At 48.6% G+C, this 17652-nt stretch overlaps 1 protein-coding gene and 1 non-coding gene across 6 annotated transcripts in view; both read left to right on the forward strand.

The window, feature by feature from the left end:
* The window catches only part of NSD2 (nuclear receptor binding SET domain protein 2), a 97377-nt gene extending 80061 nt beyond the window's left edge, over positions 1-17316 (forward strand). For 4 of the 5 annotated variants that reach the window (XM_064286143.1, XM_010591350.3, XM_064286145.1 and 1 more), the window contains exons 12-22: positions 381-581; positions 1466-1645; positions 2070-2226; positions 2375-2580; positions 8505-8608; positions 10123-10392; positions 11369-11485; positions 13210-13351; positions 13624-13730; positions 15085-15289; positions 16297-17316. In XM_064286143.1, the coding sequence (XP_064142213.1) occupies positions 381-581; positions 1466-1645; positions 2070-2226; positions 2375-2580; positions 8505-8608; positions 10123-10392; positions 11369-11485; positions 13210-13351; positions 13624-13730; positions 15085-15289; positions 16297-16568 (1961 nt within the window). In that variant the 3' untranslated portion in view covers positions 16569-17316. The remainder of the gene's footprint in view (positions 1-380; positions 582-1465; positions 1646-2069; positions 2227-2374; positions 2581-8504; positions 8609-10122; positions 10393-11368; positions 11486-13209; positions 13352-13623; positions 13731-15084; positions 15290-16296) is intronic. The other variant, XM_064286146.1, reaches the window with a different exon arrangement.
* Positions 12976-13100, forward strand: LOC111751066 (small Cajal body-specific RNA 23). The gene has a single exon (XR_002786139.1). It is a non-coding gene; the product is annotated as a small Cajal body-specific RNA 23 (non-coding RNA).
* Positions 17317-17652: the final 336 nt, after the last annotated feature.

A 17652-nucleotide genomic window follows, 5' to 3' on the forward strand; every position in this document is an offset into this window, starting at 1 on the left:
ATACGCTCATTACAAATGGTTCCTCACAGTCGTTGGTTAACTGCTCTCAAGACGAGGAGTAAAAGCCTTTCTTCAGAGGAGTCCCTTTCTGCAAACTTGGTGGTAATCAGCATGGGCCGCCACTCCTAGTCTGAGTAGTAAGACTTTCCTGTATTTCAGGTGAAGCTGAAGCTCAGACCGCAGCAAGGTAACCCTTGATGGCTGGATTTTTTTCTGAAGAATGCTGGGACTAGTCAGCAAGGTTGGAAATAGAGCCAGTCGCTTTAGCAACATGGGCTGCCTCAGAAAAAGAGCTGCTTGGTACTAACGGCTCAGGAACTACAATTTAATTCTTGTTCTTTGCCTCTCTCTCTCCACCCCTTTCTCTAACCGTCTGTCAGGGCTTCACTCGTGTTTCGTGTGTAAGGAGAACAAGACAGATGTTAAGCGCTGTGTTGTATCTCAGTGTGGAAAATTTTACCATGAAGCTTGTGTGAGAAAATACCCTCTTACTGTATTTGAAAGTCGGGGCTTTCGTTGTCCTCTCCACAGTTGTGTGACCTGCCATGTTTCGAACCCTTCAAATCCAAGACCATCAAAAGGTACAGATGAACCTTTTACAGCTTTGGTGTTTGTTTAAATGAGGTTGCATAGACGCTCTGGGAGGCGGGCTTGGTAGCTTGGCTGCTGCGTTTGTCACAAAAGAGGATCAACTCCAGTGTTGATACAGAGTAACAGTTGGTTTTCTATTACTGACCCAGTACAGACTGGATTAGAGGTGCTCTTTGACAAAGGCCCTGCGCCCCCGCTTCCCGTTCTAAATACCATTGTAAAGACCCTTCATTTAGAGGAGGGAGCCTTTTAAAATAGATTGTTTGTTCTGGTTTTAATGGTCATTTATATGTAAGAAAAGCATTTTTAAATCAAGTGACATCTGCATGGTTCAGTGTTGAATGGGATATTGAGGATGGCTGGTTATCTTGATACCAGCTGCCAGCTGGGGACCAGATTGCCCTCTAGGGGACATTTCGCAGTATCGGGGGATATTTTTGGGGCCTGCCACTGGCATCTAGTGGGCGGAGGCCAGGAATGCTGCTAAACCTCCCATAATGCGCAGGACGGCCCCCACCACAAAGAATGATCTGGTCCAAGACATCAGCAGTGCCCAGGCTGAAAAATGCTGATTTATCTTATTTCAGAATATAGCGTTTTAAATGCTTGACCGTTTTCCCACATTTTTTGAAGCACTTTTGTCTAACCCGCTGCTGTCTGGAGGAAGTATATTTTGATGACATTTTATTAAATGTGCTCTGCCCTCCCCATCGTAGATACTTTTTCCTTAAGTACCTCGGATTTACCACAGTGTTAACTTTCCAAGTTTATGGTGGCTTAGTAATCGCCAGTCGCCCTGCTCCGTGTAGTGAGGTCAGCATACTTGTGAAGATTCTCCGGTAGGGCCTTTTACACTGTGTGTGTCTGCCTCCAGGTAAAATGATGCGGTGTGTACGCTGCCCCGTTGCCTACCACGGAGGGGACGCTTGCTTGGCAGCAGGGTGTTCAGTGATCGCGTCTAATAGCATCATCTGTACGGGCCACTTCACCGCCCGGAAGGGGAAGAGGCACCACACGCACGTCAATGTGAGCTGGTGCTTCGTGTGCTCCAAAGGTGAGGCCCGCTGGGTGCCTGCGTGGCAACTGCTGCCTGGCACGTAAAAGGTGGCACTCTGCTCGGTCACCTTGACTGGTTAGTGCACTGCTTACGGTTGCTGCTTAACACACAAAGCTCTGAAGACAGTCCCAGCCGTTTGCAGTACTGGCTTCAGTCCCCTTCAGGGCTTCATTGGTTGCTGTTTGTGATGTTTTCCGCAGGTTCACACTGAGTAGTCTATCGGGATATTTCTAAATTAACCGTGGTAGTTCTGTGGAATTCTGGAAGGTGATTACGGGTGGAAATAACATTCGATTTTCTATTGACAGATGACTGTTGTTGAGTAACGTGTAAGAATCAGGTGCGATAGCTGTCACATGGGAGCAGGCACACCTGGCCGTCCTGTAGTAGACCATTGCTAAGCCCGCTGCCCCTTTTGCAGGGGGGAGCCTTCTGTGCTGCGAGTCCTGCCCGGCAGCCTTCCACCCTGACTGCCTGAACATCGAGATGCCGGACGGCAGCTGGTTCTGCAATGACTGCCGGGTTGGGAAGAAGCTACACTTCCAGGACATCATTTGGGTTAAACTTGGGAACTACAGGTGTGAGACCTAGACTCCTATGCTTCCTTCTGTGCCTTTGCTCATTAACATGTGTTCATTTCACTCTAGATTAAAGTGCTTAAAATAATGAAGTGATTGTTGCTGTCTCTGAAGAGTCTGTGAACCCTGTTTTTAATATTTATAATAGATGGTGGCCGGCAGAAGTTTGCCATCCCAAAAATGTCCCCCCAAATATTCAGAAAATGAAGCACGAGATTGGAGAATTTCCTGTGTTTTTCTTTGGGTCTAAAGATTATTACTGGACACATCAGGCGCGAGTGTTCCCGTACATGGAGGGCGATCGGGGCAGCAGATACCAAGGAATTAAAGGAATTGGAAAAGTCTTCAAAAACGGTACAGAGATACAAAATACATAGAGTTTTCCAGATTGAAAATGAAACACTGCCGTCTGTGTGCAGTTTGTTAATCCTGATTTCTGGTTTTTGAAAACGTGATCACTATGGAAATTACTAGACTAAGCATTCCATCTGTGCTTTTAAATTAGGAGAAACTAAGTCTGCAGATTAATTTGTTGAGGGAGAGCATAAGATGTACTACTTACTAACTTCTATAATGTTGGTTTGTGACTAATTTCATTAAAATGCCCTAAAGCCATTTTTTTTCAGGCAAACTTATTGTCTCTTTTTTTTTGTTGTTAGTACAAAGCCTGTCTCTATTTTTAAAAAAAAAAAAATTTATTGTGCTTTAAGTGAAAGTTTACAGTTTCTCATGCGAAAATTTATACAAACTTTGTGATGTGACCCTAGATGCTCTCCCTATAATGTGACAGCACACTCCTCCTTTCCAGTCTGGATTTCCTGTGTCCATACAGCCAGCTCCAGTCCTTTTCTGCCATCTTATCTCGCCTCCGGAGAGAAGCTCCCCAGTCAGTCTCACGTATCTACTTGAGCTAAGCATACTCTTCACAAGTATCATTTTATGTTTTGCAGTCCAGGCTAATCTTTATCTGAAGAGTTGGCTTCAGGAATGGTTTTAATTTTGGGCTAACAGAGTCTGGGGGCCATGTCTTCCTGGGTCGCTCCAGTCTCAGTCAGACGATTAAGTCTTGGTCTTTTTACTAGAATTTGAGTTCTGCACTCCACCTTTCTCCTGCTCTGTCAGGGACTCTCTATTGTGTTCCCCGTCAGGGCAGTCATTGGTGATAGCCGGGCACCATCTAGTTCTTCTGGTCTCAGGCTGATGGAATCTCTGGCTTATATGGCCCTTTCTGTCTCTTGGGCTCACTTTTTCTTGTGTCTTTGGTGTTCTTCATTCTCCTTTGCCCCAGGTGGGCTGGGAACAATTGTTGCTCTTAGATGGCCACTTGCTAGGTTTTAGGACCCCAGATGCCACTCACCAAAGTGGGATGTAGAACATTTTCTTAATAAACTTTGTTACGCTGAGTGATGTAGATGTCCCCTGGAACTGCGGCTCCCAGACCCCCACCCCTGCTCAAAGTGTTTGGTTGTATTCAGGAAACTTCTTAGCTTTTAGTTTAGTCCAGTTGTGCTGACTTCCCCTGTATTGTGTGTTGTCCTTCCCTTCACGTAAGATAATTCTTATCTACTATTTAGTTAGTGAATACCCCTCTCCCTCATCCCCCCCATAACCATCAAAGAATGTTTTCTTCTGTGTTAGAACCTTTTCTTGAGTTCTTATAATATTGTTCTCTAACAATATTTGTCCTTTTGCAACTGATTAATTTCACTCAGCATACCTTCCAGATTCATCCGTGTGATGAGATATTTCGTGGATTCACCATTGTTCTTTATCATTACATAGTATTCCATTGTGTGAATGAATGTACCATAATTTGTTTATCCATTCATCTGTTGGTGGGCACCTAGGTGGTTTCCATTTTTTTGTTGTTGTGAACAGTGCTGTAATGAACATGAGTGTGCATATATCTATTCGTTTGATGGCTCTTATTTCTCTAGGATATATTCCAAGGAGTGGGATTGCTGGATCATATGGTACTTCTAGCTTTTTAAGGAAGTGCTAAATTGATTTCCAAAGTGGTTGTAGCATTTGACATTCCCACCAGCAGTGCATAAGTGTTCCAGTCTCTCATTTATTATTTTGTGTTGTTTGGATTAATGCTAGCCTTGTTGGGGTGAGATTGCATCTCGTTGTAGTCTTGATTTGCATTTCTCCAATGGAAACCCTGGTGGCGTAGTGGTTAAGTGCTACGGCTGCTAACCAAGAGATCGGCAGTTCAAATCCGCCAGGCGCTCCTTGGAAACTCTATGGGGCAGTTCTACTCCATCCTGTAGGGTCGCTATGAGTTGGAATTGACTCGACGGCAGTGGGTTTGGTTTGGTTTGAATCTCTAATGGTCCTGAGCATTTCCTCATGTATCTGTTAGCTGCCTGAATGTCTTCTTCGGTGAAGTGCCTGTTTATATCCTTTGCCCATTTTTTAATTGGGTTATTTGTGTTTCTGTTGTTGAGACTTGGCAGTATCTTGTAGGTTTTAGAGATTAGACGGTGATCGGATTTGTCATAGCCTAAAATTTTTTCCCAGTCTGCAGGCTGTCGTTTTATTCTTTTGGTGAAGTCTTTTGATGAGTATAAGTGTTTCATTTTTAGGAGCTCCCAGTTACCTGGTTTCGCTTCTGGTGTTTGTGCATTGTTGGTAATGTTTTGTGTACTGTTTATGCCATGTGTTAGGGTTCCTAGTGTTGTCCCTACTTTTTCTTCCATGATATTTATCGTCTTAGATTTTATATTTAGGTCTTTGATCCATTTTGAGTTAGTTTTTGTGCATGGTGTGAGCTATGGGTCTTGTTTGATTTTTTTTGCAGATGGATATCCAGTTATGCCAGCACCATTTGTTAAGAGACTGTCTTTTCCCCAATTAATGGACTTTGAGCCTTTGTGAAATATCAATTGCTCCTATGTGGATGGATTTATCTCTGGATTCTCAATTCTGTTCCATTGGTCTATGTATCTGTTGTTGCACCAATACCAGGCTGTTTTGACTACTGTGGTGGTATAATAGGTTCTACAATCAGGTATTGTGAGGCCTCTCACTTTGTTCTTTCTTTTTCAGAACGCTTTTCTTGTCTGGGGTCTCTTCCCTTTCCGTATGAAGTTGGTGGTTTGTTTCTCCACCTCATTAAAAAATGTCTTTGGAATTTGGATCAGGATTACATTGTATCTGTAGATCGCTTTGGGTAGAATAGACTTTTTCACAATGTTGAGTCTTCCTATCAATGGGCAAGGTATGTTTTTCCACATATGTAGGTCTCTTGGTTTCTTGTAGTAGTGTCTTGTAGTTTTCTTTGTATAGGTCTTTAAGTCTCTGGTTAGATTTATTCCTAAGTGTTTTATCTTCTTGGGGGCTGTTGTAAATGGTATTGATTTGGTGATTTCCTCTTCGAAGTTCTCTTTTTTGGTGTAGAGGAATCCAACTGATTTTTGTATGTTTATCTTGTATCCTGATAGTTTGCTGAAATCTATTAGTTCCAGTAGTTTTCTTGTGGATTCTTTGGGGTTTTCTGTCTATAAGATCGTATCATCTGCAAATAGAGAAACTTTTATTTGTTCCTTACAAATCTGCATGCCCCTTATTTCTTTATCTAGCTTAATTGCTCTGGCTAGGACCTGCAGCACAGTGTTGAGTAAGGGCGTTGACAGATGGCACCCTTGTCTTGTTCCTGATCCCAAGGGGAATGCTTTCAGTCTCTCTCCATTTAGGATGATATTGGCTCTTGGGTTTGTATAAATGCCCTTTATTATGTTGAGGAATTTTCCTTCTATTCCTGTTGTGCTGAGAGTTTTTATCATGAATGGGTGTTGGACTTTGTCAAATGCCATTTCTGCATTATTGATAGGATCATGTGGTTCTTGTCTTTTGTTTTTTTTTATATGATGGATTACATTGTTTTTCTAATGTTGAACCATCCCTGCATACCTGGTATGAATCCCACTTGGTCATGGTGAGTTATTTTTTTGGTATGTTGTGGAAATCTTTTGGCTGGAATTTTGCTGAGGATTTTTGTGTCTATGTTCATGGGAGATACTGACCTGTAATTTTTTTTTTTCTTGTGGTGTCTTTACCTGGTTTTGGTATCAGGGATACGGTGGGTTCATAGAATGAGTTGGGTAGTATTCCGTCCTTTTCTATGCTCTGAAATGCCTTTAGTAGTAGTGGTGTTAGCTCATCTCTGAAAGTTTGGTAGAACTCTGCAGGGAAGCTATCCGGACCAGGGCTTTTTATTGTTGGGAGTTTTTTGATTACCTTTTCAATCTCTTCTTTTGTTACGGGTCTATTTAGTTGTTCTACCTCTGTTTGTGTGAGTTTAGGTAGGTAGTGTGTTTCTAGGAATTCATCCATTCTATGTTTTCACATTTGTTTGAGTATAGTTTTTCATTGTAATGTGATATGATTCTTTTAATTTCAGTTGGGTCTGTTGTAATATCGCCCCTCTCGTTTCTTATTTGGGTTATTTGCTTCCTCCCCTGTTTTTCTTGTGTCAGTTTGGCCAGTGGTTTATTGATTTTGCTATCTTTTCAAAGAACCAGCTTTTGGTCTTGTTAACTCTTTTCGATTGTTTTTCTATTCTCTCTTTCATTTAATTCTGCTCTAATTTTTATTATTTGCTTTCTTCTGGTGCCCGAGGGCTTCTTTTGCTGCACTCTTTCTACTTGAGCTGTAGAATTAATGTTTCGATTTTGGCCCTTTCTTCTTGTTTTGGATGTGTGCATGTATTGCCATAAATTAACCTCCGAGCACTGCTTTTGCTGTGTCCCAGAGATTCTGGTAGGGTGTGTGTTCCTTCTCATTTGATTCTGTGAATTTCTTTATTCCATCCTTAATTTCTTCTATAACTCACTAGTTTTTGAGCAAGGTGTTGTTCAGTTTCTGTGTGTTTAATTTTTTTTCCTTTTTTTTTCTGTTATTGATTTCTACTTTTATGGCTTTATGGTAAGAAAAGATGCTTTGTAATGTTTTGATGCTTTGGATTCTATTAAGGCTTGTAAAGCCGATTTTAAGCAATTGTTCTTAGTGTTAATTCACGGACTGTTCGTAGCTTGCCCTCGCATAGATGGAAATCTAGAGGTGTCTTTCTTGCCGTGTAGATCTGGCACCGAGGCTTGTTGTCACTCATCTTACTGTTCAGCAGACTCGGGTCAAGCTCCAGCTGCCTCATTCGGTGTTAGGTGCGGACAGGTAAACAGGATGTTCTTGCCTCTGGTTCCACAGCCAGCGTCAGGGCAGAGTGAGGACAGTGTGATGTAGCTGGCCGAGACGGAGGCTTGGGTGAGACACAGGGATGTGACAGCCTCCTGGAAGAAGTGGCATTCACATTGGGTTCAGGACAAGCGAGGACGGCAGGGAGCTGGCGGCACACACACACGGCCGCTCAGGGCATCAGGGAGCTGGCGGCACACACACACGGCCGCTCAGGGCATCAGGGAGCTGGCGGCACACACGGCCACTCAGGGCATCAGGGAGCTGGCGGCACACACACACGGCCACTCAGGGCATCAGGGAGCTGGCGGCACACACACACGGCTGCTCAGGGACGCTCTGTCATGGCCAGAGGATGAGAGAGTAAGGCTGGCTCATGCTGCACAGTGCACTGCAGTCTTCTGGGCCTGCCTCTCCTCTGGATCCTCAGCACACGTGGCACACAGAGTTGTGAACCAGACGAGTAGGCATCAGGAGATGTTCAGGCAGAAGGATGGGACTGAGAGACTGACGTGTCCTCTGTCACAGTTGGCTGTCAGTGGTGAAGTCCGGCCTCGGCCAGTCTGCAGACCACCGGCCTGGAACCCTGTAGTGCTGTATGCCTTAGGGACCCGTCACCAAGGGCAGGCCTGCCGGGCAGGTCCTGTACCGATGCAGGCCTTCTCAGGGAACTCGAGCTGCCTGCTTGTTTTTGCTTGAGCCGCTTGTTCAGCCCTCAGAAACCTTCTCCTTTTTGAGGTGAATAAAATTGTGTTTTTGTTTTCTGTCTTAGGATAGTGAGTCCCAAATATCGATGTCTGGTACTTTGTTCTGAAATCCCGGTGGAGGAGGGGAAGCTGTAGGGAGCACCCGCCCAGCCTGCCCCTGGGGAGGCCCTCCATGCCATGCTGGTGGCCAGCAATTACCAAGGGCTCTCGGAGCATTCTTCTGTTTAAAACATCTCGTAGCACTGAGAACCAGTCTGTGGAGACGAGAAACATACTTACTAGCAAAGTGAAAATTTAAACTATTAAAAAAAAGAGTTTAACAAGTAGATGTACTTATTTACTAAAATTTTTACTAGTATTTCATTGACCTTTTAGCACTGCAAGAAGCCGAAGCTCGTTTTCGTGAAATCAGACTCCAGAGGGAAGCCCGAGAGAGCCAGGAGAATGAGCGCAAACCCCCGCCGTACAAGCACATTAAGGTGACGTTGTGGAGCGGCATCGTTCCACATGCATGAGCGGAGTAATTGTGGCAGAAACTGTACATGCCGTCAGGTGTGCAGGTTCTGCATCCCCAGGCCGTGGTCGGTGAGAGACATGTCAGGAGCAAGCACCTGTGTGCCCAGTGTAGAGGCCACACGGGAAGCCTTGTTCCTTGTCCGCAGTCAGGGGCTTTGCCTTGAAGTGGGAGGCTTGGCTTGATGGCCAGAGAGGGGCCAGAAGGGCAGTAGTGGCCAGGCCACCTGGAGCGAGCAGGAGGGGCTGGAGACAAGCGTACACGGACGACGGCTGCCTGACCGCTTCTTGGACAATTGTGTGCAGGCCATGGGCTTGGTTACTGGCCACAGGGTAGAGGAGAGAGAGAAGAGACAAGTGATCTCCCATGTTGAAAGGCACAGGGGTCAGAGAGGACAGCCAGGTGCCCCCAATTGTCCTAGTCTCCTGGAAGCCCGTGTCCATCCCAGGGTACCCAGCAGCCTGGCAGGAGACCGTGTTCCACTCCTGTCCATTTTTTACTTAAGTCTCCCATGAGCACGATCAGCCAGGGCTACGCCCTTTCACCACCTCATCAGGGCTTCACACTTCCATCTAAGAGCACTCAGTGCTTACCCGAGATGGCACTGCCCTGCTGTGGCCTCCTCACCAGCCAGGTCAAGTGCTGGGTCTTCTGCTCTTACAGGGCTGCAGTGGGACCTCTGTGCCTGCATGTAAGACTTCTTTGGGATGGATTCCCAGAAATGGAATCACTGAGTCAAAGAGCATGAATATTTTTAGGTTCTTGAGACATATTTCTGGATTGTTTTCTCTCGTTTGTCGCTCCACCAGCCTGTGAAGCAGGCGTCTTTCACTACATCTTAGAATTACTCCTTTCTGTTTTAGTTTTTTTTATTCTCTCTACTCCTTTTATTATTTGGTTGCTCTTCTTCAGCTAGTATTAAGCTGTAGGCTTCACAAGCAGAAACAGTGCCTCCTGCTCCCCACATGTCCCTGTCCTGTGTGGCCCTCTGCTCCCAAATGGGTGGGCAGGTGCAGCTGGAGAGAGCGCTCCCAACAAGTGTTTGCTGGGTGCCCGGCAGGGTCCATCTGCTGGTGTTCTCTCAGTCTTAGAACGTCCTGTCTGAATAAGTGCTAGCTCTCTTTCGCACATGAGGGTCACAAACACTAAACTAAGCTAAGGGGGCCAGAGGCTCAGGGCTTCACACCCCAGCCCCTTTTAAAGCCTCCAGACCAGGGGCTGTCCTGTCGCTGCGGTGCTGCTAGGGCAGAGAGGAGCTCTGTGGGGGCCAGGACTGTGTGTGGGGGCCAGGACTGTGTGTGGGGGCTGTTCTGATGAGTGGGTGGCTGTGACCTGTCACCCGCCAGTGTCCGAACAGGGCTCTGATGCTTAGAAACCTCACGAATGGCCAGAGAGCTGGGGTGGGAGCAGGCGTACAGAGGTGGGGAAGACTTTCCACGTGATGGGTGTGTTAAAGTGGCTTATTTTTTTCCCCTGCAGGTGAACAAGCCGTATGGGAAGGTTCAGATCTATACGGCTGATATTTCTGAAATTCCTAAGTGCAACTGTAAGCCCACAGATGAAAATCCCTGCGGCTTCGACTCGGAGTGTTTGAACAGGATGCTGATGTTTGAGTGCCACCCTCAGGTGTGCCCCGCGGGCGAGTCCTGCCAGAACCAGTGCTTCACCAAGCGTCAGTACCCCGAGACCAAGATCATTAAGACGGATGGCAAAGGCTGGGGCCTGGTGGCCAAGAGGGACATCAAAAAGGTGGGGCGTGGTGGGCCTTCTCTTCCCATTAGGACGCAACGGTTCACTGAGGGTTAGCCGTTCAGGTGTGCATGTTGTGGGCTTGTGTGCATGTCAGAATGTTCTTTTAAAAAACACTGTCCCGAATGTTGTATAACAGTAAGTTATATGAAAGACCTATCAAAGTAAAATTCACAGATTTCTTAAAACACGTCTCCGGGCAGAATTCTGATGTTTCCTTTAGGAAATGACAAATTTGAAAAGTAACCATTTTCCTTAGACTAGCAGCCAGGGTGCTCAGGACCCAACACCTAGTGAACTGAGGCTGGGATGAGAAAGACAGTCCCAGATAGGCCTGGAAGCGCTAGTTCTGAAGCCACTCAGATGCAGCCTACGTCACAGTCCGTGACCAAGCCCCGCCGTACGAGGAGACATGCAACAGCTTGTTTTGTTGCAGCCCATTCTGTGGCTAGGGCCAGGACGGCCTCGGGTACCAGGGCTGGGCTAGCACAGGAGAAGGGTACAGCTCAGACAGTGGTCTCGTTAGCGCCGGAGACTGCTGTGAAACACACGAGCCCCAGTGGTCTCTTCCTCCGCCTGCCTGGATTGTGGATGGACGCAGACTGTTTCGTTCTGTGGTCTGTCACATTCTTTCCTACCCCTTTCTCTGTGAGGGAGAGGGACACCTGAGCAGCGAGGGTAGAGGGAGTCTCACACGGTGCTGTCAGGAGACCAGAAATGGAGGAAGCGAGGGTGAGAATGTGGCTGCTTCAAGAAAACTGGAATGAATCTTCCATCAACCACCTTTATTTGTAGAAAATGTATAAAATCACTTAAATTTACTTTAACTCCCAGGGACTTTGCAAGCTGTCTCCCTGATGGTATTATGATCTGCATGGTGCCCCCTTCTGGTTTGTCTTAATGTTGGGACTTGAGCTTTGACACTAAGAATTGGCCAGAAGGTTCTTCTTTGTCATCACGCTCCTCTGATTTTCAGGGAGAGTTTGTGAATGAGTACGTTGGCGAGCTGATCGACGAAGAGGAGTGTATGGCAAGGATCAAATACGCACACGAGAACGACATCACTCACTTCTACATGCTCACGATAGACAAGGTAATGCTGGGTGTGCCCTCATCGCCGTCCCGCAGGGGCTGCGTGCACAACGGTTGTCCAGACAGCGGGGCCTTCCTAGGCGTTGACTCTGTCATGGCACTGCCCAGCCTCTGCACGTCGGCACGTGTCCCGAAACACACAGTGTACTTTTGTAGCACCTAAACGGCAGGCAGCTGGAGTCCCTGGGTGGTGCAGATGGTTAACGTGCTTGGCAGCTGCTAACTGGAAAGCTAAACGTTTGAGTCCACTCAGAGGCACCTCAGAAGAAGGCCTGGTAGTTACAAAAAATCAGCCATTAAAAAAAAACCCATGGAGCAGTTCTACTCTGATACATATGGGGGCGCCATGAGTCAGGGTCGACTTAACAGCAACCCGTCAATGAATACTGGAGCTGACCACCTCTCACACCATTTGAAGGGTTGGGAAGACTGTCATAAACTAGTCAGAACCCTAATGCGTAAAGCAAAAAGATCAATAAAGCAAAAAGATCAATAAAATAGCATAAAAATGAGAAAAATTTTCAGCCAGAAAGAATATTATAAACAAAATTAAATTCAAGTGGGACAGGGCCGGGCCCTGGATGCCCCTTCACCCTCCCCACCCCCACCTTCCCCATTTTCTCTAAGGGGTGAATCAGTACCACCTTTCACTCAGTGTGTCAGGGACGCCCTCTGCAGGCTCACTTATTGCTGTGGCCCCAAAGGTCAGGAGTGCTATGGTCCCCAGAGTGGCTGGAGGGTCCCCGCAGTCCGCCTTTCCAGGCCGTGCTGAAGGGCACTGAATGGAGGAGCCTGGCGTGCGCCTCTGGCCGTTGGATGGCCGTTCCAGGCCTGTCGGTCCTTACCATGTTGGTACTGGGGCCACAGGAGCTACGTGTTAAAAGATGCATGTGTTTAGGTATCTGTTCACGCCCGCTCTCACACGTCAGTTTGCATGAATTCATAAACGCCATGCTTTATGTAGCCTTTGTAGTAGTCCCCCGCTGCCTCTCTAGGCCACTCGTGTTCGCAGCCTGGTGTGTTTCCTTCCTGTCCTCCCAGATGTCCACATGTACCCCTGGGGGTCTGAGCCAATATATGTTTGGCAGATGGAGCCACTGGTGCGTGTTTCTCCGTGGCTTTTCTCACCTCCCAGAGCGGAGCTCCCTCTCATGCACTGGATCTGAAGGGACCTGCAGGGAGCAGAAGCTGGACTGGGCTCTGGAGAGGGCCAGGGGTGTGAAGGGGATTTCGTCGTAATTTCAGCTTGCACTTCCTCAAGCACTTAGAAATCTGAACATCTTACCTTGTGGTGTTTTCTGTCTGACTCACTCTTTGGGAATTATTTATGTCCTTGCCTACTTGTAATTGGGGTCCTAGTCTTATCTGAGAGTTTTCTGAGGGCTGTTGACACTCGTCAGTCATGTGTGATGCCAAGATTTGTCCTAGCTCCTTTGCCGGCCATCTGTTGGTGGCAGCCAGGAATGCCACTTCACTGTCCTGTCCTCAGGGGTGCTCATCGTGGCTCGGTCCTTTCCATGTGGTCCCGACCTGCCCTCAGTGAGCAAGAGAAAGAGGACTGGTTTGGGGGCGTCCCGTCCAAGTGGTCATGGGATACCATGGTTTTCAGTACAACAAACAACTCCTTGTCCAGCATGTCATAGGACAGTTACAATTCACTTTAAAAATACAGACATATGTTTGGAAGATGCGAATGTGATTGGAAACCTGAGTTTTGCCCTGTAGGACCGTATAATCGACGCTGGCCCCAAAGGAAACTACTCACGATTCATGAACCACAGCTGCCAGCCCAACTGTGAGACCCTCAAGTGGACGGTGAATGGTGACACCAGAGTGGGCCTCTTTGCCGTGTGCGACATTCCTGCAGGTACCGTCGCCTCAGGCGTGCCGCTAGCCAACTCAGCCACATGGGCTCTGCCTGGTGCTACGTGTGGCCAAACTGAAAAGGCTGTGGGCAGGCGGGATAGTGGGAGTTCTGTTTTCCTTTGAATCTCAATTTTACGAAGCACAAAAGATAAGCCATGGTGTTGAGTACAGATACAAAAATAACAGGAATGTGCCTTGTGGGTCAGGCACACACTCCTTTGGTGTTATAAAAGGTCGGTATTTTAGCATAGCGTGTGTCCCCTCTCCCCCCAGGGACAGAGCTGACCTTTAATTACAACCTTGACTGTTTGGGCAATGAGAAGACCGTCTGTCGGTGTGGAGCCTCCAACTGTAGTGGATTCCTGGGGGATCGGCCAAAGGTACAGTCTCTGCCGCTTTGTTTGTAGAAAGGCTCGTGTGTTTCACAGCCAGTGGTGGTATTTCATACATCTGGGGACACACCCCTCTGGGTGAGAAGCGGCTTAAAGCCGACTTGGTGTGCGTGTCAGGCATGGGGCTCCCCTTGCATCAATGGTGTGGCGTTTGGTCCTGGTGGCTGAGAGCCAGACTGCACCTGAGGCCAGTGACTGGGGCCTGAACAGACCAAGAAGAGCACCTGGGGCCCAGCTCTGCCTACCCTCAGGAGGCGTGTTGCCATCCAGCATGGCCATGTGGGCAGGCCAGTAAAGGCCTTGGAAGACGGAGGCTCAGTCTGGCTTCTGGGCTAGAGAGAGCGAACATCTGCTCTCAGGAGGGTAAACGTGTCCCCTGGGGACATGGACGCTCTGCACTGAGACCCCTCCCAGACTTGCCCCGTTTGTATCCTTTTTCTCCTGGATAAAAGATAGCCCTTTCCCTGGAGTTTGTGAACCAGTGCACCAGATTATCGGACCAAAGAAAGAAGGGGCCGGTGCCAGCTGACTTGGCCCCAGGTCTGTGGGGATGAGAGAGAAGGGGCTTCACGCAGCAGCTGGGGTCTGGACTGAGTGGGGAAGGGGCCGAGATTTCTACAGAATGCAGCTGGTGTGTGGAGGGGGTTCGTGGTCCACCACACATTTGGCCTCAGAGGTGTGTGACCTTACCTCTCTGGGCTGGCTTGCACAGGTGGCGCAGCGAGCCCCTTGTGTACTGTGAAAGGCAGGCCTCAGTTCCTGCAGTGTTGAGGGTGAGGCTGGTGAGGACACGGGGCTGGAAACAGCAGCAGGGTGGAGTGGCGGCCCCGGGGAAGGAGCCAGACTCCCTCGTTTTTCGTCCGTCAGAAGCCAGTGTTCAGTGCCCTGTGCTGGGCAGACCCAGCCGGAAGACATTTGGAAATTGCCCCGTCTGCACTGGAACTGGAACTCCTCTTGGGTGTCTGTCCCCAGACTTTGTTGTGTTGGTCTCTTGCCTGCTCACACCTTGATAATGAAACCCTAGGATGGCCCACGGGGAGCGGGATACACTCTGGGAGTGGGTGGTAGCCCCAGGCTGTGTCTGCTCAGCAGGAGGCCGTTGACAGAGCTCGTGCTTGCTTGCTTTCCTGTGGTCAGCTGGCTTCTGTTAACCTAAGTCTAAGAAGATGTTGGACGTACAGCCCTGTCTGGCATGGCCCGACTTCTTTTCGATGTTAGAAATCTCCAGAGAGTCTACAATTCCTGCTTCTCACTTTGGTCTTCGACTTCTTTGTAGTTTGCCCTGTATTATTGCTTCAATCCGTATCGTTCTTTTCTTTAAATGAACTATATTTAATTCTAGACCTCAACATCCCTTTCTTCGGAGGAAAAGGGCAAAAAGATGAAGAAGAAAACCAGGAGGCGCAGAACAAAGGGTGAAGGAAAGAAGGCATCCGAGGATGAGTGCTTCCGCTGTGGCGACGGGGGCCAGCTGGTCCTGTGCGACCGCAAGTTCTGCACCAAGGCCTACCACCTCTCCTGTCTCGGGCTGGGCAAGCGGCCCTTTGGTGAGTGGCAGGCTGGCGCTGTGGCTGCCTCAGCTGCCTTTTAGAGCCTTCTTGTTTGCCCGACAGGGTCCATGTTGTGACCGGACCTCTTCGGGGCAAACCGGATGTCGCTGTGGGCTGTGAAAGCCCTCAACCTGGGGAAGTAAACACCTTTGTCCCAGCAGTTGAATGTTCTTTGTTTATACTGGGTCTCTGTATCGAGTCCAGAGGATCGACTGGGAGAACTGGCGACAGTCTTTCCGGAGCCCCCACAGCCCCTGGGGGTTGCTGCCTGTCTTAGTGATGGGGTGGGAGGCAAGGCTCTGGGGTTGGGCTACTCCACAGCCTCGGCATCTGGGACGTGGCGCTCGTCAGGAGGGGCGGCCACTGGCTGACAGGAGGGCGCAGCCTGGGCCTCCCCCTGGGAGGAAGTCTGTGGGCTTGGCCCAGATCACCACCGCCCAGTTCAGAGATCTTAGACATCAGTGTGCAGGGTTTATTATAATCCCTGAAGAAGATGCGGGGCCCTCACACGAAGACAAACCAGAAGCTAAAAAAAAAAAAAAGTACATGTTTGAGTATAAAAAATACATTTCATACGGTGAAAGCTGACACGGCAGTTAAAGGGTTAGAGGAAAAATATTTGCAGTGGACATGGTGAAGAGCTGGCCCTACTTCACAGAGAGCAGGCCCCCACAGACAGTGTTCACGGAAGTGCTGGCAGCGTCCAGATAAAGCAGCCAGGAGCTGCCCCCACGGCCACCGGCCCGGTCTCCTGGGCAGGCCTGGCCCTGCACCGTGAGGTCAGGGCAGAGCTGTCCCTCTGCACAACCTGCGCGCCACCTGCCCTTCCGCCTGTCCTGAGCACAGCCTGTTACCTTCTCCTGAATTGTCAGCATTGGATGAAAAGCAGTGTCTTAATTTGCGTTCATTGATAGGCAGTTTTAAAAATCTTTCCAGCCCTGAACACGTTGAGGTCATCGCTGTTCGGTCCTTCATGTCTGCTGATGTTTTCTGCTTCATTGCAGGGAAGTGGGAATGTCCTTGGCATCACTGTGACGTGTGTGGCAAACCTTCTACTTCGTTTTGCCACTTTTGTCCCAATTCTTTTTGCAAGGACCACCATGATGGGACAGCCTTCAGCTCCACACAGGATGGACGGCTCTACTGCTCTGAGCATGACGGGGGCACCGAATCAGTCCGAGGTGCCAAGACTGAGAAACCCTGCCCAGAACCAATGAAGTTGAAGGGGAAGAGGAAGAGGAGGCGGTGTTGGCGGAGGGTCACTGAAGGCAAATAGTGCCTGGCAGCTTGGTCAGATCCAGGGCTGTGTGGGCAGCTGGCCTTGTGGGTGTAAAGGGCTGAGCGCAAGGCTGGCCGCAGGACCCAGCCTCTGCCCCCATGACCTCTGCCCCCATGACCGATGTACAGGCCCCCGGGAGGGAGCACCTTCCCCACCACTGAGCCACCTCAGCAGCAACCGCTGCGTCTGCACTGATGACCAGCTCTGAGCCGCGTAGTTCAGAATGTTCCAGAGAAACCAGCCTTACTTCACAGCTCCACAGTCACACTTGAATTTCTGAGAATGTCAGGGTTCCCTCCCGCTTTATTTTTCTAGGTTAAAGTTATGACTGAAAATTGGCATATGAAATGGTTTTATCTCACCTGAAATGTATAGAATAGTATTTTTTCTAAAGGATCGCTATTAACTTTTTAATCTGAAGAATGTTTCTTGGCTTCTGCCTAGTACCACCGTCACTCAGGAGCCCAAGGCCTCTGACCTTGACCCTGGAGTCCTTTGAAACCACGATTTTGATTTTTATTTTGTGCTTATGAAAACAGCTGTATGATTTTTGTACTAATAGGAAGTTTTTCATCCAAATGCTGCTTTTCCATCCTAGTGAGAAGCTGGCCTGGGGCTGGGGGTGGTGACAGTGAGAGTGACAGGGCGGTTTTAAGATTCTCCCCTCACTTTTTCCTCACGGATGTGACCTAGATGCCAGCAGCATGTCAGCCTGCGGAGCCGCTGTGCCCCTGCCCCAACCCCCACCCCCCGCCCCCCACCCCCCCCACCCCTTGCCACTGTGGCCTGGCCTGCGCCCTCTTCCAGCAGCCTGGCCTGGCCTGCCCCCTGCAGCCTGTTTTTTGAACTCACTAGGTTCTTACCAGCATTTTGGGAAGATATTTTGTATATTTTTTCCATTTGGCTTTTCTTTACCGTTTTCTGGCTTTTATTCTCAATATATCTTTGCTAAACTTATTTCACAAATCACCATTGACTGAGACGTGTATTTACTGACGCGGCCCCCAGCCTCCACCAGACGGTGGCACCTGCAGCGGTTGTGTTTGGGAGTAAATGAAAACCGACTTGGACGGATTGCGTT

The sequence above is a fragment of the Loxodonta africana genome, chromosome 5 (genome assembly GCF_030014295.1).
Source record: "Loxodonta africana isolate mLoxAfr1 chromosome 5, mLoxAfr1.hap2, whole genome shotgun sequence".
NCBI lineage: Eukaryota > Metazoa > Chordata > Mammalia > Proboscidea > Elephantidae > Loxodonta > Loxodonta africana.